The following is a 24,794-nucleotide window of genomic DNA, read 5'->3' as shown; positions in this document are numbered from 1 at the left end:
GTTTAATAATATCTGATGATTGCACTGTACTGGGTTGCCAGGAAAGATCGTGGAACATTTCTGTGTAGAAAAAAACACAGGGAAATATGCCATGACATTTCCGATAACCAGTATTTAGACATATCAAATATACCCATCACTCATCAGTAAGGAAGCCAACAGCGCAATACTGATTTGCCAGAAGAGGAGTACATAGAAAAAAACACACACATTGACTTGTAAAGTAGTACTAGGGCCTATAGACAGCAGGACTGTCCTTACAGAAACACACACGCACACACACACACACACACACACACACACACACACACATTGACTGGTAAAGTAGTACTAGGGCCTATAGACAGCAGGACTGTCCTTACAGAAACACACACACACACACACACACACACACACACACACACACACACACATTGACTGGTAAAGTAGCACTAGGGCCTATAGACAGCAGGACTGTCCTCACAATAACTGGCATTGGGACACTGCACATCAATAGGTGGAAAATGCACGTTTACTGAAACCTTCTACCTGACACAAAACTTAACCCCAAATTCATTATAGATCTAAATGCAAAGCAGAAGAACCAAAACTTCCCGGGGAAAATAGAAAAATTTCAAGATCTGGGGTAAGTACATCTGAGACATGATATGAAAATTAAAAAAAAAATAACACATGACATCACAAAATCAAATGTCTCCCTCTGCAAAGGACATTGATAAGACAATGAAGGGTCACGACACACACTGAGAGAATATACTTGCAGAGAGTTTGTGCCCAGGCTTAAAAATGAATGCTAACGGTGCCAGGCGGTACTGCAGCAGGTTAAGCGCACATGGCCTGAAGCAAAGGGAGCTGTGTAAGGATCCTAGTTCAAGCCTCTGGCTCCCCCATCTGCAGGAGGGTCGCTTCACAAGCCATGAAGCAGGTCTGCAGGCCTGCAGAGACCTCTTTCTCTTCCCCTCTCTGTATTCTCCTTTTCTCTCGATTTCTCTCTGTCCTGTCTGTTGTATGCTTTACATTGGGTAGTTCTTCCCCGCCAAGAGAATTGCACCAGTCCTGTTAATTTCGCGGGCCTGCTTGGCCCCGCCCCAAGGAACCCCGAGAGAGGGTTCCTGAGTCCGAGAGTTCCTGAGTTCCTGAGTTCGAGAGTTTCAGGGTTACAGAGTAAGAGAGAGTTCCAGTGTGCCAGAGTTTCAGAGGGTTCCCGAGTACGAAAGTTCGAGAGTTCCTGAGTTCGAGAGTAAGGGAGAGGGTTCCTGAGTTCGAGAGTAAGAGAGAGAGTGCTTGCGCCGCCGCAAAGAGACAGCCGAGTTCTGTTTGGTGATCAGTTTGTCTTAGTTTGTGAATCGTTGTTCCTGAATAAAGAAATACAGCTGCCCTGCCCAGCCGTTGTCTCCGCGTCTCTGTTACCCGCCCGTGAAGCCAGCCCGCCCGGCAAGAGCCTCCGAAATCTTAACAACACCTGTCCAACAACAATAGCAACAACAACGATAAACAACAAGGGCAACAAAAGGGGGGGGGGGAAATAGCCTCCAGGAGCAGTGGATTTGTAGAGCAGGCACCGAGCCCCAGTGATAACACTGGAGGCAAAAAAAAAAAAAAAAGAAAGAGAGAAGAAAAAAAAAAGAATGCTAAGAAGACAAATAGACAAATAACTGAATTTAAAAAGACTAAGATTTTGAAGGAAAATTTCCCCAAAGACGATGCATGAATAGCATGCAGCACAGAACAAGAAGCTGTAAGGCTGATTGGTGATAGAGCTGTTAGGGAAATCCACAGGACGGTAACCAGCATGGTCAAGAGACAAAATCAATGCCTTCACACAAATCTACATGAATGAACTGTAATAATAGGGGCCAGGGGGTGGTCCCTATGACTGAGCACACACACACATCCCCAGGTGCAAGGATCTGAGTTCAAGTCCCTGTAATCCACCTTCAGGGCAGAGTTTTCACTAGTGGTTGAAGCAGGCCTGCAAGTGTCTCTTTTTTTTCTCTCCCTATCTTCCCCATTGCTCTCAATTTGTCTCTGTCCTATCAAATACATAATTATTATTTTTTAAAATATTTTTATTAATTTATTATTGGATAGAGACAGACAGAAATTGAGATGGGAGGGGGAGATAGAGAGGGAGAGAGACATCTGCAGCCCTGCTTCACCACTCATGAAGCCTTCCCCCTGCAGATGGGGACCAGGGCCTTGAACCTGGGTCTCTGTGCACTGTAATGCGTGTGCTTAACCAAGTGCAACACCGCCTGGCCACAGATAATTATTTTTTAAAAAGACACATGTTGGGGGTCAGGCAGCTGGTTAAGCACAAGGACCAGTGTAAGGATCCCAGTTCAAGCTCCCGGCTCCCCACCTGCAGGGGAGTCGCTTCACAGGCGGTGAAGCAGGTCTGCAGGTGTCTATCTTTCTCTCCCCCTCTCTGTCTTCCCCTCCTCTCTCCATTTCTCTCTGTCTTCCCCTCCTCTCTCCATTTCTCTCTGTCCTATCCAACAACAATAACAGCTATAACACTAACAACAATGGCAACAAAATTGAAAAAACTTCTCTCTGTCCTAACCAACAAGAACAACAGCTATAACACTAACAACAACGGCAACAAAATTAAAAAAAATGGTCTCCTGGTGGGAACAAAGGGGAGATGCTTAATAGAAGACAGAGTTTCAGTTCTACAGGAGGAAAAAACCCTGGAGATATGCTTTGCAACAACACAGACATGCTTCTCACTACTCACTTGTGCACAGAGAATGGCCAGGGGAGTAAATCAGATTACACCGTTCACCACAAAAATAAAAACAGCACCTGGTGCTACAAGGCTGTAGACCAACGGGGACTTCCTTACATGGCTGACAGCAGCAGCACAGAGCTCTAGAAATTAGTTTGAGTTACTTAGACCAGAAATGCGATTATGACCTCAAATCTCACTCCGACAGGTTTTCCCTGGAGGGGGAAGAAATTGTGTTCCTACAAAAACCCATCCACCACACATTTTTATAGCAGCTCAGTTCATAATCACCCCGACTGGATACAGCAGTTGATGTCCTTCCACAGGTGGATGGACAGATCTATAGCAAACCCCTCAGTGACACCCAAAAGGATAATGGACACACACACAACCACCTAGATGAATCTAAGAGCTGCTGTGCTGACAGAAAGATATCAGTCTCTAAAGATTTCAGGAGTCCAGCATAAGGATCCCGGTTCAAACCCCGGCTCCCCACCTGCAGGGGAGTCGCTTCACAGGCGGTGAAGCAGGTCTGCAGGTGTCTGTCTTTCTCTCCCCCCTCTCTGTCTTCCCCTCCTCTCTCCATTTCTCTCTGTCCTATCCAACAACAACAACAATAATAACTACAACAATAAAACAAGGGCAAAAAAAGGGAATAAATACATAAAATAAGTATTTTTTTAAAAAAAAGATTTCATACTGAATTGCTCTGATTTTCGCATTCTTGAAATGACTTTTTTTCTTTGTTGCTTCCAGTCACTGGGGCTCAGTGCCGGCACTATGAATCCAATGCTTCTGGTGGCTTTTTTTTTTTTTCCTCAATAGGACAGAGGAATTGAGAGGGGAGGGTAAATCGAGAAGGAGAGAAAGATAGGAACCTGCAGACCTGCTTCACCGCTTGTGAACCTTGTACAACCTTCCTGCAGGTGGGGAGCCGGGGGCTGGAACCGGGATCCTTGCGCAGGTCCTTATGCTTTGTACTACGTGCACTTAATGCGCTGTGCCACTGCCCGACCCCTTACTATCTTTTTCCTTTCTTGGGGGGATTAATGGTTTACAGCTGACAGTAAAATACAGTAGCTGGCCCACGTGTAACACTTCTCAGTTTTCCACTTGACAATTTAACCTCCACCAACATCCTCCTCTGCCATCATGTTCCAGGACCTGAATGCCCCCTACCCCCAGCCCCCGGGGTCCTTCACTTTGGTGCAAAACCAACTCCAGTCCAAGTTCTGCTTTGTGATTCCCCTTCCATTCTTATTTCTCAACTTCTGTCTATGAGTGAGATCATCCTATCTTCATCCTTCTCTCTGAAATGACAATTTATAGTGGAGAATAGAGGAGTGGTTTTCAGAGGTGAGTAGAGGGGTGTGTGTACGTGTGTTTGTGTGTGTGTGTGTGTGTGTGTAAAAGAATATTACAAAATTGGTTTAGGGAATTATGGAATTATGGTATATTCTCATTATGCTAGCTACACAAAATTATTCATATATTTAAATTCACACACACACACACACACACACACACACACACACACACACACACCACCAGAGTGGTAAGTGGCCAAGAAAGTTACCTCTTCTGAGAAGGTGATAATCACACAGTGATGACAGAGAGAACTAGTTTGTGGTTCCTTCATATATCTGCTTCCCACCTGTGCCAACCACAATGACTTCCATGAAAATCTCAACTTATCTTCATCACAGGTAACAGGAAGAATAAAGCCATCTTCCTGTGAACTGCAGGCTCCCTAATCCATGACCACAGTCCAAAGAGACAATAGAGGGATTCAATTTGGAAAAAACAAATCAACTATCTGCTTCCTGAACGGGCAGGCACAGATCAGCGCTCAGTGAGAAGACTCATTTCTAGGCACCCTGCGTGCTGGGGCAAGCCTGCAGAGATGCTGTCAAGAGGGCCTGCTAAATACCAAGCCTGAGGTCACCCTGGGGCTTCAAGCTCTGGACTGCGTGGAAACCATTCCACCAATTTCTCATCTGCTGCTTTTTTTCTCTGTCAAGCAGCCATCACAAGTACGCTATAAAGGGTGGTGAGGCGCCTGGTTTGAGTGCACACATTACAATGTTCACGGACCCAGGTTTGAGCCCCAGTTCCCACCTCAGGGGGTAAGCTCTGCGAGTGGTGAAGCAGGGATGCAGGTGTTTCTCTGTCTCTCTCCCTCTCTATCACCCCCTTCCTTATCAGTTTCTGTCTGTCCCTATCCAATAACTAAAGATAAAAGATTTAAAAAAACAAACAAGTAAGCTATAAATATAAATCAGCTTTCTCAGGAGGGTAAAAGGGACTGGGGGACATTTCCCTTGGCTGTAGTCTGGAAAAAGGTGAAAAATCTTCTAGAAGAAGCAGAAAAAAAATAATAAGACATTTAAGGAAGCGACAAAGAGAAACATCTTGAAGAAGAAAAGATAAATCACAAGGACAGTTAAGAGGCTGACAGAAGCAAAGAAAGCTAACCCACAGGAGAGGAGAATCACGGGATGGGATGGGCAGATTTGGACGGAGTGGGTTCTTCAGAGACACCAAAGCAAGAGCAAAGGACAAGATTCATGAGCCTGGGAACTTGGTTAATAGACATATCCCTAGTGCACAGAGCAGCATCTGGGCTCATGGCAAAGGGTCAGGGAATATTTGCTCAGTGAATACTTGCTGTATGAAGGAATAACAAGGGAGGTTCGCTGGAGCCAGCAGAAAGAGTCAAGCAGCGGACAGTGAGGAGCTCAGACGGATATGCTAGAAACGACAGCCTCACACACACCTGCAGGCTCAGGGGAATCCGGTGTCTTCTCAGCACGTGTTCCTTGGGACATGAAGGGGGACCAGGCAAGAATTCTCAAACCCTCTGCCCCAACATTCACTTGAATTTTTACAATAGAAATAAATCTCTTTCCCAGAAGCAGATACCACATCTAGACAGAAGTCCTGAGCAGGGAACAGAAAGGTCAGAAAGGTGTTTACTTTTTCTCTCTTAGCTGACGATCATGACTCACCAAAAAACAAAAAAAAGAATGGATTAAAAGAGTGTTTAAGGGAGTCGGGCGGTAGCGCAGCGGGTTAAGCGCAGGTGGCGCAAAGCGCAAGGACTGGTGTAAGGATCCCTGTTCGAGCCCCCGGCTCCCCACCTGCAGGGGAGTCGCTTCACAAGCGGTGAAGCAGGTCTGCAGGTGTCTATCTTTCTCTCCCCCTCTGTCTTCCCTTCCTCTCTCCATTTCTCTCTGTCCTATCTAACAACAAATGACATCAATAACAACAATAATAACTACAACAACAATGAAAAACAACAAGGGCAACAAAAGAGAAAATAAACAAACAAACAAACAAACAAACAAAGAGTGTTTAAATGGATGATGCCACTGACAGGAATCTGATTGTCTGGACCATTATAAGCATACAGTAATGTCAGGGCTGACAAGATGTAGCGTTCTTTCCATCGAAATAGAAATCATATGCTACTTCTCCACCCAGCATAATCCAAATGGCCTCTTGAAGGGAATCTTAACGTTGACTTATGGAGAAAGGAAAACAACAACAACACCCAGATAACAGTAATATAAAATCAGATATCATGAAGAGGGCCTACTGGCACAGAAAAAAAAATACTAGTGGAGACTTTCTGTGGTTTCAGAGAACAGGGAGTAAAGAAACGAGAGCACAGGACAGAAGTAAAAGAGTGATAAGCTAGGGCTGGGGTGGCGGTGCAGCTGGTAGAGTGAACGTGCCACCATGCCTCAGCGCCCAAGTCCAGCCCGTCCCCACCAGCAGGGAGGAATCTTTGCAAGAGGCAGGGCCGTGCTTCAGGTATCTCTCTCTCTCTCTCTGTCTGACACTAGAAAAACAACAACAACAACAGGTAATAAACAGAGGAGATCTGGGGAGTCCACACAAGAGATTCAGGACGCAACGAGAGGGCCGGGTTCCTGACAGCTCTCGAGAGACAGCTGACATTAAGGGAGGTCGAAGGGGAGGCCTAGGCGCAGAAGGGACCTTGTCTATCAGTCTGGACACCGTGCAGGAAGAGCTGAGCAGAGATCCTTGCTAGAGAAGATGTAGGTGTGGGGACAAACAGCATATTATTATCAAGTGGTGAAGCAGATAACCCACTTAGGAGGAGCTGAGTGCTGTTTTTCCATATATAGGGCACTGAACAAGCAGAAGTAGATCACAGAATCTTAATGAGAAACTTTCAACTTGTTTTTTTTTTTTGCCACCAGGGCTTGGTGCCAGCACTATGAATCTACTGCTCCCTGTGGCCTTTTATTTTTATTTTCCCCCCATTTTACTGGCTTGGACAGAGAGAAATTGAGAGAGGATGGAGAGATATGGAGGGAGAGAGAAAGACAGACACCTGCAGACCTGCTTCACTGCTTGTGAAGTGAACTCCTTGCAGGTGGAGAGTGGGGGCTTGAACCCGGCCGGATCCTTGCGTGGGTCCTTGTGCATAGCTGAGAGGGGAAGGAAAGACTGAAAGGCAGAGAGACAGAGAGACACCTACAGCCCTGCTTCAGTACTCATGAAGTTCTCCCCCTGCAGGTGGGGACCAGGGGCTTGAACCCGGGTCCTTGTGCACTGTGATGTGTGTGCTTAACCAGGTGCCCCACCGCCTGGCCCCCATGAACTTTCAACTCTTTATACATTTAAGAGATCCTTAATTCTGATTGTTGCTCCTTTAAATGATTTTGATAACAACCTCAGTTCTTATTCTGGGGGTGATTCTACACAGTGTAAATATAGTCAGTAAAGGCATGAAGCCAGGCAAAATAACTCACTTTGGGAGTGCACTGCTTTGAAACATCTGATCAGATCAGAGCCCAGCTTCACCACAGGAGAGGATGCTTCATGTGTCTTTCCTTCTCTGTCTCTGTTTTTCTATTTATTTTTTTGACAGGAGAGAGAGAAATTAAGAGGGAAGAGGAGGATGGAGAAAGAAAGAGAGACACCTGCAGACCTGCTTCAACACTTGTGAATTGTGCCCCTTGCAGATGGGGATCCGGGGCTCAAACCCACGGCTTTGCGCATGGTACTAAGTGCACTTAATCAGATGTGCCACTGCCCGGCCTGCCCTCTGTCGCTTCGTCTCATTCTGAGAAAAGTCACCCTGGAACAGTGAAGTCCCAGCAATGACATAAATGTGGTTAGTGAATAACAATAAGAAGTTCTAATAAATCTGCAAAGGGGAAAAAAAAAAAAAAGATTTCTAGGAAAGCTATGTGTCATCTTAAAAAAAGGGAGCAAGCGTGAAATGTGGCTAGACCCACAATCCTCAGAAGGGGGAAATGTGCCAATTTATGAGAGCCGCTAAATCTGAACTCGATGAAGCTGACTTTCCGATGACCAGTCGTAACGTGACTCGAGTTTGCATCGAAGGAAGGAAGCCCAGTGAAAGTCTTTACGCGGGCTGGCGACCTAAGTTCACTCGGAGAGTGTGTCTGCCTGGTCTGTGTGAGACTCTGGTTCAAGTCCAGCCCCTGACATACTGAAGAAAGCTAGAGTGGTGTGGTGTCTCTGCTTCGCTCTGAGTCTCTTTCTGTTTCCATCTGACACGGCTGACAAGACGAAGAGCTGGAGGCGGCTAGCTGATACCAAGACACAAACAAGCGACAACAATCAGAACATTACAGAGTGAAAGCTCTCTTCTAAGGCCCCCGTTCCTCATCCAGCAGAGCTGTACAGAGACTAAAGCTACCTGACTTCCTAGAAGCCACGAAGCCAGTAACAAGAATACCGACCACAAAAAGAATGAAAAGAAAACAATGGTTAGTAGCCATGAAATTCCGCAAGTTGAGACACTTTCATTGTTAGCTGACGGGATGAAGCCGACTTGACAGTAGGAACTCCACTTACAAAAGACTCCCACGATCCTAAGACTGGGGAAGACCGTGCTGTCTGAAACTCATGTGGCTCCTTGCTGGGATTCCTCAGAGCTCTTGCTGCCGGAATCTAATATTAGGCTCCCCAGCTGACTGCATGTGCGGAGCGCAGGGTGTGTGGCTGACTTGGGGACGCCCGGTGGACTGAACACCATCTCTGCTTGGCCCCTGCTGATGACTCGGAGACCATCAGGAAGAAATCCTGATCAGGAGACTCTCTGGTCACCTCTTGCTCAAAAAGTAGCACTGAGCACATGTTGTTTCCTAAGTGAATCCCACACATCTCTGCCTGCTTCAGTGTAACTGAGATGACGCTCCCATCATCTCTTTCAGTGACATGCGGAGGACTTCAGTCACGCGGGCTCTCCCTGAACATGCTCAAGCCTGCTCTGCGCACGGCCTTCCCTCCTACTTCCCCTCCTCTTCTGAGTATCTATTTCTTTGCTTTTCTCTTTTGTCTTTCCTTTTCTTGACTCCAGGGTTATCGCTGAGGCTCGGTGCCTACACTACAAATCCACTGCTCCTGGAGGTGTTTTTTTTCCCACTTTAAAAAAAAAATATTTATTATTGTTTATTCCCTCTGGTTGCCCTTGTTGTTTTATTGTTGTAGTTATGACTGATGTCATTGTTGTTAGATAGGACAGAGAGTAAAGGGGAAGATGGGGGTGGGGAGAGACACCTGCAGACCTGCTTCACTGTCTGTGAAGCGACTCCCCTGCAGATGGGAAGCCGGGGGCTCGAACCGGGATCCTTACGCCGGTCCTTGCGCTTTGCGCCACGTGCGCTTAACCGGCTGCGCTACCACCCAACTCCAGTTTTTTCCCACTTTTATCAGACAGGACAGAGAGAAACTGAGAGAGATGGGGAAGACAGAGAGGAAAAGAGAAAGATAGACACCTGCAAACCTGCTTCACTGCTTGTGAAGTGACAACCCCCTGCAGGTGGGGAGCTGGGGGCTTGAACCGGGACACTTGTGCGTGTCGTTGTGCTTTGTGTGTGTTTAACCCGGTGTGCCACCGTCCGGCCCCCAAGCCTCTTTTTCCTATGACTACTTCTGAAATGCTCTCAGTCACACAGGTGTCATAACACGCTTCTTCTGTTCTGAAGATACTCTTGGACTCTTGGCCTTGATTGTGCATCAACTGGATAGGAGAATCTCCCTCCTTGCCACACCACACACACACATACATATGTGTGTGCACGTGTGTCTATTTTCCCCTATGAATGAGCTATGTGTGCATGTGTGTCTCTTTTCCCCTATGAATGAGCTATCTCAAAGCCTCCATGTGCACAACGTTGACTTATATGTAGACAAAACATGTAGATTTCCTGTGAACACTTGACCTCAGGTGTCTGAACCTGTTTAAGAGATATGGGTCCTGGAGCCCAGCTTCCCCAGAGCCCTGCTCCACTAGGGAAAGAGAGAGACAGGCTGGGAGTATGGATCCACCTGTCAACACCCATGTTCAGCGGGGAAGCAATTACAGAAGCCAGACCTCCCACCTTCTGCATCCCACAGTGACCCTGGGTCCATAATCCCAGAGGGATAGAGAATAGGAAAGCTGTCAGGGGAGGGGATGGGATATGGAGTTCTGGTGGTGGGAATTGTGTGGAGTTGTACCCCTCTTATCCTATGGCTTCGTCAGTGTTTCCTTTTTATAAATAAATAAATAAATATAAATAAGGGATGTGGGTTCCGAGAAGAGAGCAAGATGAGGAAGGGGGAAAAGAAAGAGAAGAATTAAATATATAGCAAACTTCTCTTAAAGGTTTAGGAAAGATAGGGAGGGAGGGGGCAAGACAGAGTAGGAAGAATCAGAGCAATCAAGATAATCATACCTTTTGTGAGTCATTTTGTAGATGAAGGAAGGACTTATTCAGCGGTGGCAAATGCTGTGGAGGTGGAAGTCATGAAAATGAGAGAATGACAAGGAGGCCAGAAGTAAGGATGAGTGCTTGATGATGCAGGGGCAAGGGTTTAGAAAATGGAAGTAGCAAAACACAAATTTGATTTTTCAAGATGCTCGATCTTGCTGGTAATGGACGGCAGAGACTAGTGAGGTTATATAACCGTCAAGAACTTGAGGAAGGGTGTTCATATTGGTAGGCTGGAAGAGAGGCAGAAGAAAAGTCTGCTTTCTTCTTTCTTTGTTTTCTTTCTTTCTCTTTATCTCTCCTTATTTTCTTCCTTTCTCTCTTTTTAAAAATATTTGTTTATTTATGCTCTTTTGTTGTCCTTGCTATTTTATTGTTGTAGTTATTGTTATTGATGTCATCCTTGTTGGAGAGGGCAGGGAGAAATGGAGAGAGGAGGGGAAGACAGAGAGGGGGAGAGAAAGACAGACACCTGCAGACCTGCTTTACCGCCTGGGAAGCGACTCCCCTGCAGGTGGGGAGCCGGGGTTCGAACCGGGATCCTTAACACAGGTCCTTGCGCTTTGTGCCACCTGCACTTTGTTGTTTTCGACGGGTTATGTTGTTTTCAATGGGCTGGCTTCACGGGCGGGTAACAGACGACCAGGGACTCATGGCTGGGTTGTACGCAGTGTCTCTTTATTCATGCAGGACGCAGCACAATCTAAGACGAGCTAAGCTAAACTCAAGGTAAAGTACTCTAAAACTCACAATGCTGTCTTTATATATACTTCCCAAGTAGGGTGGAAACAGGATGTGACATAGAGAGGGTGGAGAGAAAAGTGACTGGTGAAAATCAGGGTGTGACAAAGAAGGGATCAGGGTGTGACAAGGAGGGGGGGTGGAGCAAAAACATATCATGAAACAGTGGGGATTGAACCAATGCCCTGGAGGGAGGTGCTTGTTAACAGCGGTTATGTAAATAGAATGAAGTGGTTATGTAAATAGAATAGTGTTAAGCAGGGGGGATTTAAACCAAATGAAACAGAAGGGGTCTCATGCATACCAACAGCGCTTAACCCGCTACCGCCCGACTCCTTCTTTCTCTCTTTCTTTCCTTCTTTATAGAGAGAGAAGTTGAGAGGGGAAGAAAAAGGATCAAGGGAGAAAGGTTTCACTGCAGGTGAACCTTCTTCCCTGTAGACAGGGACTAGAGGGCTTGAACCCTTGAAACCAGGTCATGGCGTGTCATAATGTATGTATGTGTCCTACCAAGTGCCCCACCCAGAATATTTGACAATACAGACTCTCCCCCCACCAAGACCCCCTTAAAAAAAAAGGAGGAATTATTATGTAGAAAAAAGTGCAAATGACAGTTTGAATTTGAGAGACAGAGAAAGAACAGTACCTACAGTTTGGATAGCAACAACAAAAAAAGGGGCGCCTTTAACTCAAGAATGGGAATGGGAAAGAGGGCTATTCTTCTGCCCTCGCATCTAAAAGCTGTGGGACAGTTGAAACCAGCATTGACGATGCGGGGAAACTCCTGCTCTAAAACAGAGTTGGAGGGCCTGAGGTGAGAGCACAAGTCAACCGGCCATGCGACAACAGGTGAGCTTCGAGACTAGAAAGAGCTTCCCACAGGATCGTTGACTCAAGGCCACAAAAACAGGCTGGGGATAGGACTTTTCACAGTGCCCACAGCCAGAGCATTCCGTGAGTGCAGTGGTATTAAGCCAGTATTGCAGCCTCTGATCAATTAGAAATCTGACAGCCGGGCAGGGTATCAAGGTAGCATAAAGGTAATGCAAACAGACTCTCATGCTCGAGCTCCTAGGCCTCAAGTTCAATCCTCCTCAGCACCATAAGCCAGAGCTGAGCAGTGCTCTGGCAAAAATAAAATAATAAATAAAAAATGAAAATTCTGACAACAAAAACCCAGTCTAGGAAAAGTGATATTAATCACTGTGTAGTTGAAGACAGAAAAGATTCATGTCTGTATGAATATAAAGTCAGGAGTTTAAGTGAAGGAAAAACAGAAGTTACTTGTTCCTGGAAGAAATTCATCTTTTTTCATATGCTGAGATATTGTGGGTCTTGCCTAAGTATTTATATAGTTTCCCAGACAGCACATGGCCTTGGTGATCTATGAGCAACTACATTTCACAAGTTAAAATGATTTATTAAAGAAAAAATTGCTTTCTTTTGGTTATTTCCAAGTGCATCGGTTTTCATTTAGACATGAGACATTCCCTCAGTGCGAAACAAAACAATAACAACAACAAAAATATGAGGCAACATCTGTGCTTCTCCTTTTTAGGAATTTTATTTTTTTTAATTTAATTTTATTTATTTTTCCTTTTGTTGCCCTTGTTGTCTTTATATTGTTGTGTTGGATAGAACAGAGAGAAATGGAGAGAGATGGGGAAGACAGAGAGGGGGAGAGAAAGACAGACACCTGCAGACCTGCTTCACCGCTTGTGAAGCGACTCCCCTGCAGGTGGGGAGCCGGGGGCTCGAACCAGGATCCTTAAGCCTGGTCCTTGCACTTTGCGCCACCTGCGCTTAACCTGCTGCACTACTGCCTGACTCCCAAGAATTTTATTTTATTTTATTTTTTTACCACCAGGGTTATCACAATTCCACTGTTCCCAGAGATCTTTTTTCTTAATTTTTTTCCTTCCTTCATTTAGATACAGATAGAGACAAACTAAGAGGGAGAAAAAGGGTGAGAAGAGGTGGAGGGGAGGTGGGAGGGAGACTGAGAGACAGCTGTAGCACTCATGAAGCTTTCCGCGCTAACACACACACACACACACACACACACACACACACACACACACACACACACACACACATCGTGAGGACTGGGGAATTGAACCCAAGTCCTCACCGGTGGTAATGTGTATACTCTCTGTGCCATAGCCCTGCCACATTGTTTTAATTTTAATGATGTGTTCCACAAAGATTAGCAGAGATTTAAGCCTTAAAGTAAATACATCTTGTGACAGCTGCCAAAAGATCTCTCTATGATGACCAGTTAAAAAAAAAAAAGGGGAAATCACCTGGAACCTCATCAAATCATAACTGAGGCTCTTGAAGAAACTCACTGAACCACAGGTGGCTGGAGGCTGCAGCAAAGCAAATTCTCAAAAGGAACAGCCTGAGCCAGCAGCCAGGGCAGGCCATCCTCAGAGCAAGGCTGAGGAGCACAGGGTTGGCCCCAGGAAGGTAGGGAATTTATCAAGGGAAAATCTGGTCAGAAACTGAAGCTCTGGCCACACTGCAGCAGCAGGCTCCCAGACATGAGAGCACAGACTGAAGCAAGGCTATGGCCCCTGCTGTGTTGTCACAGGCACTAAATCTCCCCATGGACATATGGCAAACTAACACCTCCCCACCCCACTGCCCCAATATATGAACAACATAGCCAGTGCCACCTGCAGGTAGAACAACAGAAATTATGTTTAATGTGGGAGCTTAGAAACAACTAGACCATGGGAGAAATATATAAATAATCAAAGACACAAAGATCTGGGAGAAAGAAATGTAAGACAGAGTTCAGAAAATTCATTATGAAGGCAATTCAAGAATATAAATTTAGGGAGTTGGGCGGTGGTGCAGCGGGTTAAGCGCACATGGCACAAAGCGCGAGGACTGGCTTAAGTATCCCGGTTCGAGCCCCCGGCTCCCCACCTGCAGGGGAGTCGCTTCACAGGCGGTGAAGCAGGTCTGCAGGTGTCTGTCTTTCTCTCCCCCTCTGTCTTCCCTTCCTCTCTCCATTTTTCTCTGTCCTATCCAACAACAACAACATCAACAACAATAACTACAACAACAATAAAAACTAGGGCAAAAAAAAGGAAAGAAAAACAAACATTAAAAAAATTTTTTAAAGAATATAAATTTAACATACAGACACAAATTCAAGAATTCAAGAACTCAGAGATCCTTTAAGCAAAGAGTTACAACACACACACACACATGCACACACACACACGCGCGCACACACACACGTGCAGACGCACACACACGTGCAGATGCACACACACGCACACGCACACACACCCATGCACATTAAAATCTTCAAACAGAGCTGCAGGGGTGTAAAAGACACTTTGAATGCAGTTCAGGCTCTGGCAGCAGGCCTTCCAGGAACTAGACTCAATCCGGTGAGGAGAGAATATCCGGACCAGAAGATAAAAAACACCACAGTTTGTGGGTTCAAAGCTGTTGGAGAAGAAGTGTTTATGAAAAATGAAGCAGTTCTCTGTGAAACAGCAGGCTCCATCAGAATCATGATTGTGAGAGTCACTGAGATCCCTGAGGATGAAGAGAGGGAGAGAGGGGCAGAGAACATATTCAAAGAAATCATAGCAGAAAAATTTTCCATGCCTGGGCAATGTTCAAAACTTAAGACATCCAGGAACCTGAGCAAACACCCAAGTTCTTGAATCTGAAATGTTCCATACCAAAACACATCACAGTAATGCTATCCAAAAGCAAGAGGAAGGGGAAAATATACTATAGGCAGGCTGCTTGGGAAAGGGAGAAAGTGACATAGAGAGGTATGACTGTCAGGCTTTCATCAGACTTCTCATCACAAACCCGAGGTAAGAAGGGAGAGTAATGATATTTTCAAAGTATTAAAAGGTAAGAATTGCCAATCACAAATACTCTATCCTGTCTAATTATCCTTCAAGTATGAGGAAGAAGTACAAATCTTCTCTAACATATAAAAGCTGAAAGAATTTTCCACTACCCATTCTGCCTTATAATTACTGAAAGGAATCCAACATTAGAAGAAATAATGGAGTGGTCGGTCCAGGAGGTGGTGCAGTGGATAAAAAAGCATTGGACTTTCAAGCACAAGGTCCTGAGTTCAATCCCCAGTAGCACATGTACCAGAGTGATGTCTGGTTCTTTCTTTCTGTGTGTCTGTCTGTCTCTGTCTCTGTCTCTCTCTCTCTCCTTCTATGTTCATGAATAAATAAAAATAAAATCTTTTAAAAAGAAGAAGAAGAAATAATGGAATGCCAACTCTACCTCAGGTGATCAGTGAACCAGGAACACAACAACAGTAGGAAATTAAGACATGAGGAAGGGGAGGGTAATTGACGGAGTAATATGACCCATGTGGGTGAACCAAGGCCAAACTGAAAAAGCCTGTCACAGATATTGTAAATTAGATACAACACTCACAAGGAACCAAGGAAATTAAAAAAAAAATTGTCCAAAAATTTGTGTGGAACCACAAAAGAACCATGAACTGCCAGAGCACTTGAGAGAAATAAGGAAATAAGCAGAAGTGCCGTGTCCCCGACGTCAGTTTATACTACAGAGCAATAGTTCCTTCCACAAACGGTACTGGGAAGAGCACGCAGCCAGACCACCCCTTAACACTATCCACCAAAATCAAGTCAAAATGGAGTAAAGACCAGGGATTTACCACCTCTTGGCTAGACCTTGAAGAACAGTGTTGGGTGGGATGAGTCAGGGAGAAGTGGGTGAGTGCTGGGTGACGTCATTAGTCGGCAGAAGTTGGGAGACAAGGACAGAATGGCAAAACAAACACTTGGACGAAAGCGGAAGACGCTCCTGGGAGGGACAGGAAGACAGAGGCCTGAGGTGCAGAGGGGCTTTGGGGTGTGAAGTTGGGGAGTGCAGAAGTTTTGCAGACACACATTATGTGGAGAAGGGGAACTGTATCCATGTGTCAACAACTGTACTGTAAACTATTAAGCTCCGGATAACATGGGGAAAATAAATAAATAAATAAATACACATACAAAGTAATGATAAAATACTCCATCAAAGGACAGTCGATAACCTCCTATGAAATTTAAATCGCAACAATAACAATTAAAAAAAAAAAAAAGGAAGTCTGGCAGTAGCATAGCGGGTTAAGCGCATGTGGCGTAAAGCGCAAGGACCGGTGTAAGGATCCCCGGCTCCCCACCTGCAGGGGAGTCGCTTCACAGGTGGTGAAGCAGGTCTGCAGGTGTCTGTCTTTCTCTCCCCCTCTGTCTTCCCCTCCTCTCTCCATTTCTGTCCTATCCAATGACATCAACATCAACAATAATAACTACAACAACAATGGAAACAAGGGCAACAAAAAGGAAATAAATAAAAAACTTTTTCAAAAAAAAAAAAGAAAAAGAGATGGTGCAAATGCAGCCGACAAATTCACAAGGAATTTTTCACACATCTTCTCAGCATGTTTTAATGCTATTGTGATACAATTTTAAAGTCTATCATTATTATTTTTTTATTGAGGGGGTTCATGCTTCACAGTGTAGTCATTGACACATGCATATAACTTCTTTCTTTCTTTCTTTCTTTCTTTCTTTCTTTCTTTCTTTCTTTCTTTCTTTCTTCCTTTCACCAGAGAACTGCTCAGGTCTGGCTTATGGTGGTAAGGGGGATTGTACCTGGAACTTGGGAGCCTCCAGCATGAGAATCTGTTTCCATAACCATTATTCCATCTACTACCCCTGCCCCACATGCATATAATCTCATTATGCACGCAACCCCCACAGTTCTTTGTAGCCCCTTCCTACCGCCTGTCCCAGAGTTCCTTGCTTTGGTGCAATACCCCAGGCCCAGTTCATGTTTTCCTGTGTCTCCTCCCTCTCGGCCCCTCATTATTAGGCCCCAGTTATAAGTGACATCATTTGCTACTTATCCTTCTCTTTTTGGCTTATCTCACTCAACATGGTATCTTCCAGCTTCATCCAAGATGAGGCAAAGAAGAGGACTTGACTGTTTTTAACAGCTGAGTAGTATTCCACCGTAGGTTTTGTTTGTTTGTTTGTTTTGCCACTTGGCTGGGTTGTATCTAGGTTTTGATTACAGACTGTGCTGCTATGAACATGGATATATACACAGGTCTCTTCTGATAGGTGTTTCCTTTGGATATATTCCCAGGAGACAAATGGCTAGGTCATATGCAGGTCTATTTCTGGTGGTTTTGTTGAAGAGACTCTCCTTTCTCCATTTAATGTTCTGGGCCCCTTCATCAAAAAATAAAAACAACAACAACAACAAAAAAAAATGAGTCGCCTGTAGGTGTGAGGACTAAATTCTGGACGTTTGAGTTCTGTTCCACGGAGCTGTGTTGTCTGTTCTGGCTCCAGCATCTGGCCATCTTGTCTACAGTAGCTCGATAAAGGAGTTTGAGGTCAGGAAGTGTGATGCCTCTGGTCTTGTTATTATTTATTTATTTCTCAAGATTGATCTGGCAATTCTAGGGGTTTTCTGGCCCCAGATAACCTAGAGACAGCTGTGACTAGTCCAAGCTCATAGGGTGGTTGGTGGCCAGTCCATGACTGGGACACAGGCATCTTCACTCTGGAGGTAGGGTTCTGTCCCCAACCTGCATCTGCCTGCCCATCTAAGAGGTCAATCAGGAGCTGATGAAGATGACAATCAATCTATCTTCCCCCCCCAACACACTCTACTTCCTTCTGCCCTTCAGTTATAGAAATGTTCAATATGTGTAAGTAAAGATAATAAGTTCAACATACTGTCTGACTTCAATGATGACCAACTCAAGGTCAATCCTCTTTTTAATTTTTAATTCTTATTTATTTATTTTTTTTGTAGCACAGGCACCTCGTACATGAATGATTCTACCACCCCTGACCTGATTTTTAAAAATTCTTTTTCAGATAGAGAGGGGAGAGACACCAGGCATCACTCCACCATCTGGGGAACTTCACCGTTAAGCCACGGTTCCACGCATGTTTTGGGGCTGAAACCAGAGGCCTTGCCCACGGGAAGGGGAACACGTTACTAGGCAAGCTATCTGCCAGCCATCTTTTATCTATACTCATTCGTCCTCTACGATTATGTTGAGATAAATCCCCGATATCGTTTTAAAATATGAAATGTTCAAAGAAGTCGGCAAGTGTATCAGAGACGATTTCCTTCAAAGAAATTTCCTTAGTGTTTCCACCTTGCTCTCTTGTGATGTGCGTCCTATTTTCTCTTTTACTTGACAGTTGCGGAGTCAAAGGCCAGCTTTTAGCTCAGTGAATTCCAGCAAGATAAGCTCTATGAGCCTGTGCATATACTGATACTATTAGACTATGGTGCAGTGAAAACTCGGATGGTGGAGTTGGAAAGAAATGAGCTTTGCTGCCCTAAGCAGAACACCATTGGTACTAGACCGGTGCTGAAAGTTCTGCAGACTAAGAGGGAGGAGGAAGCGGAAGACCTGCTGAGCTCACTCACAGACAGCACGGACACAGTGCTGGTGACAATGCAGGTGAGCCCTCAGCGGCCCTGGGTCGACACTGCAGATTCAAGGACTCAGAAGGAGGAAGAGACAGGAAGAGGAGGCTGGGGAACCTCGTGCCTGGTGATGGAACAAGGTGAGGGTTTGGTGGATGTGAAAAGTGTACTGGTGCCTGTCGTGGGGAAATGGAGGAACATGCCCTCTTGACAACAATTCTGTAAGTCGAGATGTTCCCCAAACAAGTAACACTCAAGTTGAAAATAATCTTTTAAATTGAACAATAAATATGACAACACTCTTTGAGCAGCCATTCAACCTTGCCCACAGAACAAATACTTCAAGGAAGATATTTAAAAAAAAAAAAAAAAAGAAAAGAAAAGAAAAGAAAAAAAGAAAAAAGAAAAAAAAACTGCAAGACACAATTCTCTACCTTTTAAAAACATTAACAATGGCTCTCTACTACCAAAATGGTAATATTCATACCTGCTGAAGTTTCTCGAAATTTGTCACTGGTCTTCTTTTTCCTCCACTTCCAAGGCTTAAAGATTTTACCAATGGTGGACAGTTTCCCCTTCCGTTTGAAGGGAGGAGTGTGGGAGCCTGTAGTCGGACCCTCTGAATTTGCTAGAGAAGCTTTGTCCAGTCCATCAACTGTAGAAAGGGAAATAAAGAGCAAGTTGTAATCAAAGTCTCAAACCACATGGTCTGTCTTTTTCTGGTTGTCAATAGGAATCTCACATGAAGTTTACTTTGCCCTAGTTCCCAGCTGGCAGGATCCCCTTGATATCTATCAGTGAATAAATCAATCTGAAACCATCGTTCCCTCAGGTCATCATGTTGAGGAAACAGAAAAGACGCAAGAGACTCACATAAGTAGGGTCAGGGGGTCGGGCGGTAGTGCAGTGGGTTAAGCACAGGTGGCGCAAAGCGCCAGGACCGGCGTAAGGATCCCAGTTCGAGCGCCCGGCTCCCCACCTACAGGGGAGTCGCTTCACAGGTGGTGAAGCAGGTCTGCAGATGTCTGTCTTTCTCTCCCCCTCTGTCTTCCCCTCCTCTCTTCATTTCTCTGTTCTATTAAAAAACAAACAACAATAATAACCACAACAAGGCTATAACAACAAGGGCAGCAAAAGGGGGAAAAATGGCCTCCAGGAGCAATGGATTCATGGTGCAGGCACTGAGCCCCAGCAATAACCCTGGAGGCAAAAAAAAAAAAAGTAGGGTCAGACAAACAGGGGTCTGCCAACACAGCTGGAGCCATCTGAAGCAAATACATCAACATTTGGGGCAGAAACAGAGTATTCTAAGTATTCCTGAAATAAGATGTTTCTCCAGAGGCTAGTCTGGCATTCTCAGGAATAAATATTACAGTTATGATGTAGTTCAAACCATGATCTTCCTTCACAAAATAATTTTTAGTGCCAAGAAGTTAAATCCTAATTTGACAATGCCAAAACTATCTTCTGCTTTTATTACAAAAAAAAAAAAAGGGCTTTTCAGCTTCAAATAAACTTATAGCTACCACCAATAATAACAGCTGTGGAAAATACAGGCATTACTTATGCAATAAAATATCGTTCAGTGAGTGAGCTTTATATAACATCCAAGTATCTCAACAACACTGTTGAAAAAAGGTCAAACACAAGAGATGCGGACTGGGTTGCTTCATTTCTATCAAGTTCTAAAGGTGACAAAATACTTTTAATACAAGAAAGCAGAGAGCAAATAGGAATTATCTCCATAACAGATACTATAAAGCCCACCACAGGCTGACTGGGGATACTGTGCATTTATTTCTCTCTGTATATGATTTGCCTTCCATGGCTCAGGAGGTGGAGCAATGGATAGAGTGCTAGATTCCCATGCCTGAGGTCCTGAGTTTGATGCCCAGCACCCCAAGAGCCTCAGGGATCTTTTGGCTATTCTCATCCCTCTGTGAATATACAAGTCTTTGAAAATTGATGTAAATTTTGCCTTCCAAAGGCCAGACACAGTGAAGCCCAGTTAATGATATGCAGAGTGTTGTGTTTAGGAACTGAAATATACTGATGCCAGTTTGTTTGGCCTCTAGGGTTATCGATGGGGCTTGGTGCCAGCACTGTGAATCCACTGCTCCTCGAGGCTATTTTTCCCATTTTGTTGCCCTTGTTGTTGCCCTTGTATTTGTTACACTTGTTGTTGTTATTGGATAAGACAGAGAGAAATGGAGAGAGGAGGGGAAAACAGAGAGGGGGCGAGAAAGACAGACACCTGCAGACCTGCTTCACCGCCTGTGAAGCGACTCCCCTGCAGGTGGGGAGCCGGGGGCTCGAACCGGGATCCTTCAGTGGGTCCTTGTGCTTTGTGCCATATGCGCTTAACCTGCTGTGCTACTGCCCAGCCCCCATGATGCCAGTTTAAAAAAAATAGCTAGACCAATAGAATGGACAGATGGTGAAATATACAATAAAGTAGAATATAGTAAAATGTTAGGTGTTGAGCCTAGGTGGTGGATATGTAGTAGTTAACTGTTCAACTCTGGCATCTTCAAAACTCTTTTAACAAAATACTGGGGGAGAACAAAACACAAACACTGAATATCAAGGGCTTCTACTTGTTGGAAGGCAGTAGGCTCATCTTTTCTGATTTTCTTTCCTAAATCAAGCAGACAAAGAAACCAGCACCTTGGGTATTACACATGAAACAAACGTAAGAAGACTGCAGACACGTCATAAAAGAAGTAGACCAGCCTAGGACCTCCAGCACAAGAAGCAGGATGGCAGTGGGACACCTCCATTTTCCCATGTTCTCAAGCACACCAGACTCACAGCTGGAGATGTCGACAACAGGGAACCATCAGGGTACAGACCTGGACATGAAATGTTGAGGCGACTATGGTTCAATCCCCAGACAAATACTACCGAAGAAACCGACTCTGTGAACAAAGGGGACCCTCGACTGGCTTTAAGAAAAAGTTCTAATGGTTCTGCCGGGGTCCAATCAAAGAAGACTAAGTGGCACTTTCTCGGTTGTCGAACTTTTGTGCCCATCAGATAGACGCTGATGAAACATCTCTCCAGTGTCAGTGGGCCACGTTTGAGTTGGAGCGCAGACTTCTGTTCCAGCCCAGTAGAAGCTAGGTGTCTTCCTCTCCCAATGTGTGGGGTCAGATCTAACCACTCTGCGGCAGGGACAAGCCTAGCTTCACGCCGTATGGTGTTAGTGGGGTTCTGAAACCTCACCAAGCTTCACAGTGATGAAGAACTCACCCCTCTACCTCCTCCCTATCAGGAGGAACAAATGGACTCTTCAGGGAGGACAAATGGACTCTTTCTATAACCACTCCACACCACTGAAGAAACATCCTATGCTTCTTTTGCTGAGAAGGTGTCAAAGGTAGATCAAGCAAGGGATTCCAATAAAATTCCAACAAAAGTCCTTAGTGCCCAACACTGCAAAGTCCCAGGTTCGATCCCCTTCACCACAAGCCAAAGCAGAGTAGTGCTCTAGTCTCTCCCTCTTCCTCTCACTCTCTCTCTCATTAAAACAAAATCAAATATACATATTTAAAAGTGTACTTTAAATGTCTCAAAATTATTTTAAAAGATTGAAAGCCTCATAAGACAAAAATGGCATCTGTCAGATGACTTGTAAAGTCATCTGATGTATCAGGAACATCTTACACTGAGTGAAAAAAAAAAGACAATTACTAGTTGCCAACACCTGAATCCTTACCAGTCTTCTTCCAAAGAAGTATCACAACGCCCACTGTTCTCAGCAGAGGAGTCTACTTAATATTTTAGTGCAAATGCAAGTCCTATACCACTTGAATCTTCTGTCTATGGTGCTAACCCTACTTCACCCGGCCCATACTGGCCACAGTGCAACAGGCAGAGAGAAATCTGTCCTTCAGTTTGACTGATTTTGAGGCTACGCCAGAGTAAAGAGTGTAAAAATCCCCATTGACTTTATTTCCATGCCTGTGCAGCTGCCTTCCTTGAACTGGGGGCCAACGCAAAGAAGAGCTCAGTGTATGGTGTTCCTTCTGCACAGAGAAGACTTTATGCAGATGGGCTTAATGTCAACTATTTAACGCTAAGAAATGTAAAAGAGTTGATTATTACAAACATAGGAACAAAAATTTCCATCTCCAATCCACCTCTGTGGCTCTGGACACAAGAGTGCTTCTCATTTTCTTCCAACTCTATATCCAGTTCACTGACACTCCATTAAAATTCTGCTTTTGATCTTAACCTTTGAGGTGAAGGTTTTATCCCTTAAAAAAATAAAATAAATAACAACAACAACAAAAAAGTAAACCAAATAGCTCCCTCAGTGGCATGTGGAGGAAACTACATAAGTTGAGAAACGAAAAGCTAAAAGGTCTTAATGTTTAATTCTTCGCTGTATACAAAGATACTAACTGTATTTGTCTCCGTGATACATTTCAAGCTCAGTTTGGGAAAGGAAGTTGACTAGTGCTAATGACGAGAGTCAGAGACACTGATACACACCACAGACTTTTCACTGATAGAAGGTACTCACTATATTTTTGGAATTACTGAGCAATCTCATTCTTTTATCTCCCCAGTGGTCATTAGAAATTATGGGGTTGCAGGGACAGCATAATGGTTCTGCAAAAGGCTTTTTTATACCAGAGCCTCCAAGGTCCTGGGTTCAGTCCCCAGCACCAACATAAGCCAGAGTGGAGCAGTGCTCTTGTAAGTTAATTAATTAAATGTTTAAAAATAAATACATGTTCTTAAAAAAAAAAAGAAAGAAACACACACGGGACCACTACCTGCCTTATTAACAGGAGCAGAAGGTCATCTCTTTGCTTCTCTCCAAAATCCAAGGGCACTGCCAGCGTCACTGGTATTTCCGTATTTTTCTTTTTCACTAGTATAAAAATTTCAAACTTTCTAATTTTTTTTTCAAATGTCTAATGAATTTTGCCATAGGAAGAGATCATCAGTCCAGGATGAATGTCAAAATTTCCTGTTTTAAATATTAGTTTATATTTACTTTCATGTTGTCTAGAATAACCTGCTGTTCGTCAGACACTTTCTTTTTCATATTTGAGGCTAACGTTTTGAAGTATCTTAAGTATTACTCCAACATGTGACAGTTTTTAATTATCGTCACCCATTGTTTAAACATAGACACTCCAAATGTCACAAACATAGTCTATTTTCCCCATGAAAACAGGCCCATACTATACATGGGATTTCTCCACACCAACAGTTGGTAAGAATTCAGAGAAGGCGTTAGTTTTCATTTAGTAGAAAGCCATCACTGAGGCAGTGACAGCGCAAATGTGACCGTAGAGATTAAAAATAAAGGAGACGGCCACCCCACCAGCTAGGGCCCTAGTCGGGGAGTCCTGAGAGAGGCCCACATAGACATGATGGGCCTAGACCTCCAATAAATCCCTCTCTCCATTGTTACCGGTCATCTCTATCAGGAACAACACAATAGACCCCTTTGTGGGCCCCCATAGGACCTTACCCTCAACTTGGATCAACAACAGCAGAGAATGTTCCATCCTCCAAAGGGAGGCTGGACAGTATACACTATGCTCCACCTGAGGAAAATGGGTCCTGATATTGGGGCAGCTTGGAATGTTCCTACTCATGATCACAGAATGTGAGCTCAGATCTACAGGGATGCAGAGGTCACACAGGTTCCTAAGCTGATATGGGCCCCAGATGACATCAAATCAATGGGGTTTACAGTCAAAAATATTTATACACCTTTCCCCTATTTGGGAGCTACTCTCTTCCCTGATCCAGCTTTCTGTCCCTTTTCCAGCCATGATATCATCTCCCCAGACAATAACTTGGATCCACCTGCATATCAGATTTCAGGCTCAGGGAAATCAACATCAACAAAACTAGTATAGCCACAGGCCCTTTGAAATTTAACTGAAATATGCCTACTAGCTATCTACAAAATGGAGGACCACCCCCCAACACTTCATCTGCACTATTCCAGCCTTTAGGTTCATGATTGGTCAACAATTTGTTTGGCTTTGTATGTTAACTCTCTTTTCAACCACCAGGTTCCAGATACAAGCATGATGCCGACCAGACTTCCCTGGACAGACAAC

The 24,794-nt window shown here is 44.5% G+C and overlaps 1 protein-coding gene across 4 annotated transcripts in view; it reads right to left on the bottom strand.

Moving 5' to 3' along the window:
• Positions 1-24,794, bottom strand: part of PHACTR2 (phosphatase and actin regulator 2) — a 275,038-nt gene that overhangs the window by 108,073 nt on the left and 142,171 nt on the right. For all 4 annotated transcript variants that reach the window (XM_060188670.1, XM_016185904.2, XM_060188671.1 and 1 more), the window contains exon 2: positions 19,190-19,357. In XM_060188670.1, the coding sequence (XP_060044653.1) occupies positions 19,190-19,357 (168 nt within the window). The remainder of the gene's footprint in view (positions 1-19,189; positions 19,358-24,794) is intronic.

The sequence above is a fragment of the Erinaceus europaeus genome, chromosome 4 (assembly GCF_950295315.1).
Source record: "Erinaceus europaeus chromosome 4, mEriEur2.1, whole genome shotgun sequence".
Classification (NCBI taxonomy): domain Eukaryota; kingdom Metazoa; phylum Chordata; class Mammalia; order Eulipotyphla; family Erinaceidae; genus Erinaceus; species Erinaceus europaeus.
The sequence above is the reverse complement of the archived record's forward strand: the minus strand, read 5'-3'. Positions and strand labels throughout refer to the sequence as shown.